We start from the raw sequence: 6,231 nt of genomic DNA on the forward strand, positions 1-6,231 counted from the left end.
TTCGAGAGTCAAACTAGTTACTATTCTTTACCACAATGTTTCCTTTTTTATACCTTTTGAATGTTTTAAAATATTTATTATTGTTATTTATAATACTTTTTATATAGCTTTTAAATATATAAAAAACTTCAAAAAATTTATATCCGATTTAATGATCAAAATAAGAACTTTAAAATATTCTTCTTCTTGAGACGAAGGAAGTATTAAATAGTGGAGTATATAAAATGAACAAAGGAGCATACTTTATTTTGTTGTGGAAATATATGAAAAGGAGAAGAAAGCAGAGATAATCTAAGGCCGGCGCCAAGGTCTCCTAGATTCCAATAAAGAAAAGTTTTTAAGCATCGTGAAACTAATAAGCCTTTCCCCTTCTTTGTGTCCCATTCCCACACTCACTTCCTCTTCTTAAAGAGTCGTCGCCGGTGACAGAATGACGGCCGCCGGTGATAGAATGACGTCCGCCGGATCATCGGGGCGGTTGCCGACGTGGAAGGAGAGGGAAAACAATAAGAGGAGAGAGAGGAGAAGAAGAGCTATCGCAGCCAAAATATTTACTGGGCTACGAGCTCAAGGAAACTTCAAACTCCCCAAACACTGTGATAATAACGAGGTCTTGAAAGCTCTCTGTCTTGAAGCTGGTTGGGTCGTTGAAGATGATGGCACCACTTATCGCAAGGTCAAAACTTTACTCTTTTTTTTTTGTTTGTCATTTTACTTCTGGGTTTATTGATTTATAATGTTAGATCTGTATTCCTGCAAAAAAGCAAGTGGATCTGGAGATTAAACCTACGAAAAATTGAGTCTTAAATGGTCAAAGTTTGAGCAATTGCAATTGGATCTTGTGTATTTTTTTGAACTGTTTGATTTCAGGTTCTAAAAAAGGTTTAAAGATTCGATCTTTGTATGTCAGTTTGGTTTATTTGTTGGATCTTATGTTTTTGGTTGCGGATTCAGAATCTAAATTTGATGGTTTCTCATTGTACTTCTGAAATTATGGATTCAGAGATTTTTGTTGAAATTTTTGTGGGCAACTGGATGAAGATAAAGAATTTATACTGCTCACGCCAAATAGCTTGAGAATGAGGTGCAAGTGTTGTTCTTTTGAAATTTGGATCTGAATTATTCTAGTCTTTTAGGAGTTTAAAGTGGTAATGAAGTTTGGAGGTTATGAGGAGATGGATAACCTTTATATTTTCACGTTTTTCTCATTTGATTCCTTATGTTTATGAATTGCTGCAATTTCTGGTCAGAGCTGAAGTCTCAGTGTTCTATGCTCGTATAGATTTAGAGCAGAATGGACATGGAGTATTTCATATGACCGACCTCAACTAATTTTGAGATTGAACATAGTTGTTGTGGTATTGTATAGATTGGTCAAGTACTCGTAAAAAAGGAACCTTTCCTCTCCTCAGCCATTTCGGATTAAGAATGTAACAACTTCGCTAGCATCTGTCAATTTGTTCATCAAGTTTGCTACTTATATTGGAATAAATTACTGTTTTGTCCTTGAAGTTGTGAATGGATTCGCTGCTGAAGTATTACATATGATGAATGACTGCAGATGTGTAGTTTAACCGTCTACTCTGATTCAGAAGCGAGTTTCTTTTCCTGATAATTTAATTTCTTTAATTTCAGGGAAACAGGCCTCCACAAATGGAAAATGGTTGTGCCTCAATGAATATCAGTGCATGCTCATCGATTCAGCCTAGCCCAATGTCGTCCTCTTACCCTAGTCCTGTACCTTCTTACCATGCCAGTCCAACATCATCCTCATTCCCTAGCCCCTCCCGTTGTGATAGAAATCCCCCATCATACATCCTCCCCTTTCTCCATAACCTAGCTTCCATTCCCTCTTCTCTCCCACCTCTTCGTATATCTAACAGTGCCCCTGTTACCCCACCTCTTTCCTCTCCTACCCGAGGCTCAAAGCCCAAACCTGTCTGGGAATCCCTCTCCAGTGTTCCATTGCATTCTTTCCACCACCCGCTTTTTGCTGCTTCTGCACCATCAAGTCCCACCCGCCGCCAATACTCCAAGCCTGCTACAATTCCAGAATGTGATGAGTCTGATGTCGCCTCAGTTGAGTCTGCACGCTGGGTCAGCTTCCAGACGGTGGCACCGTCAGCTGCTCCAACTTCGCCTACTTTTAACCTTGTAAAGCCTGTTCCTCAGCAGAATATTCTCTTAGATGCCTTAAGTGGCCGTGGGGCTTTTGGCTGGGCTGAAGCAGCTCAAAAGGGACATGGCTCTGAATTTAATTTTGAAAGCTGCAAAGTGATGGCATGGGAAGGTGAGAGAATACATGAAGTTGCTGTCGATGATTTAGAGCTCACTCTTGGGAGTGGAAAGCCACGTGCTTAAGCTCTTAATAAAGAGATTATTTAGATAGAGGATAACGAAAGTGGAGGTGCTTAATTATCAAAGAAGTCAAAAGAAGTAAACGGAGGAGCTTATTATATCTCGGGATTCTGCAATGTTGCAGTTCGCATCCAAGGTATCACATCAATTGTCCACTGTAAGCCATGTTGTGCCAGACTACTAGGATGTCATTTGTAAATTCTCCCACTATACCCGAGAACTTGATGTTGAACATGGGGGCCGGGTTCTTGTTGTCTCTATTGTACAGTTCTCTAATCAAGTGATCACTATATGAAGCTAACACGTTTATTGCCTTGATCGTGAGAGCAGCCTCCTTCGAGCTAGATGTATCCAGGAATTGTAAAGTCCAACCTAGGGAAGGAAACAATGAAGTTACCCTCAATATTTTCTTGTTTATTTTAGTGCTTCTCTTGCTGTAATGTATCTTAGTCATCACCTCATGGATCACCTCATATGTGTTTGTATTTTGCTGGGTTTGCAAGTCCCTCATATGACATTGTATCAGCAAGAGGGAGTTGGATTTATTTATTTGTCGTGTAGACAGTGTGATGCAACATGGGAATCACCTAACACTGAATTTGAGATTTGCTTTTTTGCTTCTTTAGTTGATGGTCTTGTCAGTTAATCCTTCTCCTCTAGTGAGTTTGAAGTGACTTATACTTCGAGGTTGAAGCTGTGTCTTTGGTGACAACTCTGGGCGTTTGGATCGGAGACAAGTTACGTTGGAATTAGTTATACTGAGATTAGTTAAGCTGGAATTAGGTATACTAGTATTATTTTTTATTGACTGTTTGTTATGCTGTTTTAATTTAATCCAGAGATTGTTAATTTTATTAATTTATCCTGTGTTTACTATTTCATCATGTATAAATTTTTTCGGTACTATTTTTAATCTTGGGATAACTTGTGCCACGATTAATAACCAATTAAGGATAAGGCGGTACTAAATTTTTATTTAAGGATTATTTTTGCTTATCCATCGTATCAAATGACTCCTTACCTTGTTTGAATGGTTGTATTTATTTCATAACGTAGTGTACCGTTTAGATGTATATAATGTTTGGATATATTGTATTGTTTGTTATCATTTTATGATGTCATGCACCAACAATATGAAGAATAAATATACAATATTATAAAGAAAAAATAAGATACGAGGTAATTTTAATATATAAAAAGTTAGGGTAAAAGATAAAATAATGTTATTTAATAATAAAAAAGAGAAAAAAATAAGGAAGATTGATATTTTTTATTGTTACATAACAATCGATTTAAGTAATACGATGTAATAAATTTAAAGTAACAATTCAATACAATACAATAAGTAACAAACGACCAAACAAGTTGTTAGGGAATGGAAGGAAAGGCAGCAAAAAAGCATATGAGAATCAGAGTACATATTTGCTGAGAACTTAGAATAGAAGGATAAGAATCAGAGTAATTATGAAAGGGTCTCATTCGTGTAAGGGCATTCATTGGAGTTCAAAGGGACCTACTCAATGCGCTATGATATTTGTTTCTTTCTGGGTCAAATGAGCATCTTAGAACCAACATAGAAAAAAGGTCCCTCCCCACGTGCATTGTACTTTGTAGGGCATGCAAGCTTTGTATCATATGGTACAAATCATTCTAATGACTTTGTTAAAACAACTCGTCGTTTTACATGAGTTATAAAGTGGGATAAGATTTAAAATATAAAATTTATATTTTATTTGGTTGGAGTTATAAATTTATTTTGGATTAAATTTATACCGTCAATCAAATAAGGTATAAATTTAATCCCAGCTTAATTCAGGATATTCATCTTATCTCACCTTATTCCATTAAAGATGTGATTATTTTATCTATCTCTCATGTGATATAAATTAGTATTATGATTATAATCCCAAAATTATAATCGCGGGATAATTTAGCAAGCGTACAAAACTACCCTATAGTGTCCACCGAGTATAAATAACTCATAGTGTATATTGTTGATATGAAGCTGTGAACCACTTTATGCCTCTTAATTGGCTTATTCAATGCAAATTTAGATTAGTGGAGCTAGTGACCTACGCGCTGCTTGTAGTAAAAAATATCATCTCGTGAATCTTACTTTAAAAAAAAAAAAAAAAACTCTGCTATACAAGTGCTCACTTTAGTGAAAACGATGTACTCGTGTAGTTTGGAGTATATATACACTAATAGAATTCCGGTAAAAATTGATCAAAAAAACCGACCAACGTTGGTCAGTAATAGCCAAAAACCGACCAAAACGCGACCATTTACGTGTGTACAGTATTTTTGTGGTCGGAAAGGCATACCGACCAAAGTTGGTCGGAAATTACCAACCAACTTTGATTGATCTATTAAATTCAAAAAAGAAAATATTGCAAAAAACATCGACTAAAGTTGGTCGGTTTTTTTCGACCAACGTTGGTCAGTATTTTAATTATCAAATAACAAGATTCACCATCTGAGAATCGAACCGAGGTCTGTATTTTGGTAGGATACTATTCTACCACTAGACCATTGGTACATTTTATTTTAAGACTGCCTTTTATTTGATTTATACTCTTTAATTGTATTTTCGCACGAAAATAACCAACCAAAATTGGTCGGTTTTATTAAAAAGTAAAATTACCGACCAAAGTTGGTCGATTTTTTTAAATGACCGGCCGAATTAACCGACCAATTTTGGTCGATTTTTTTAATATTAATTTTTATTTATTTTAATTGAAAAACCGACCAAAGTTGGTCGGTTTCTTGAAAAATAAATTTCGCGGGACTCAATAGTTTCCCGCATTTTTGCGCCAAAGAAAGCCGACCAAAGTTGGTCGATTTCGTAAAAAAAATTAAAAAATAAAATATTTTGAAAAACCGACCAACGACCAACTTTGGTCGGTTTTTTGACCGATCAAAGTTGATCGGTTGACCTTGGTCGCTTTTTACCGAAATTCTAGTAGTGATAGAAAATGAAAGTTATCTTCCTTTATTAATTCGGAGAGCCGGGGTTTATCTTTTATCTTGATCTTTCTCTTCTCTCTATCATGTTGTTGCTGTATTTTAGCAATGTATGTTTCCTTTACTAATTAGTCGGTTCTCTTTCGTGCTTTTTTACTAGTAACTAGTTGTATACGGAAAAAGACCGAGAATGGTGAGAACCTCAATTTTCCGGTGAGGCAAATGGAGCAAGGACATGACTCTGTGGGGAATCAAAATCGAAAGCAAGAGCCTTTCGCATCAAGGTCCGAGTAAAATACCTGCTCTCGGAACCATCGAGAGCACGCTCCTAGGTCCGGTTTGAATCCCAAGACCTCGGGGAGCATTACCGAACGACCACACATGATTAACAAAGGGCCGTGATATCTGTGTCTAACCGTATATAACGGCTTGAATCTCGGTCTGTATCAGCCGTAGATCAGCGATTAGCGAAGAGGAAGAATTTTACTTTTTTTAGAATTGTATTTAGGGTAAAACTCCCCTACTATATAAAGGGGAAGTTAATTATTCGTTGGGCACACTATAACACATATATCAAGATTCTAAAGGATTGTTCAAGGTTCTTGTTTTGGTTCATAAGTTTTTCATAAGCACTGGTTCGGAACCGAAGGCGAGCTTCTCGTTAAACCTTTAACCGAGCCCAGACTCGCTATCATCATTGGTTTGGTTATTTATTCTATCTTTTATTTGCTTATCTAACACTTGTATTGAATTAATCCACATATCCTTAAAATCGCGTACAAATTCAATTGTTATCCATTTTTAAGAGTAAACATTTTCGCGCCCACCGTAGGGCTAAGGATAATAGTGGTAGTTTGATACAAATTTTCATAACACACAATATTTTACACTTGTTATTTAAGATTTTGA

The 6,231-nt window shown here is 36.2% G+C and overlaps 1 protein-coding gene across 1 annotated transcript; it reads left to right on the top strand.

Moving 5' to 3' along the window:
- The first annotated feature begins 233 nt into the window (after window positions 1-233).
- Window positions 234-3,216, top strand: LOC104104453 (BES1/BZR1 homolog protein 2-like). Its single transcript, XM_009612538.4, has 2 exons — window positions 234-676; window positions 1,636-3,216. Exons 1-2 carry the CDS (start codon window positions 431-433, stop codon window positions 2,359-2,361), a joined length of 972 nt encoding a protein of 323 aa, XP_009610833.1. The 5' UTR covers window positions 234-430; the 3' UTR covers window positions 2,362-3,216.
- The last annotated feature ends 3,015 nt before the right edge of the window (window positions 3,217-6,231 follow it).

Source organism: Nicotiana tomentosiformis, chromosome 2, assembly GCF_000390325.3.
Source record: "Nicotiana tomentosiformis chromosome 2, ASM39032v3, whole genome shotgun sequence".
Classification (NCBI taxonomy): Eukaryota; Viridiplantae; Streptophyta; class Magnoliopsida; order Solanales; family Solanaceae; genus Nicotiana; species Nicotiana tomentosiformis.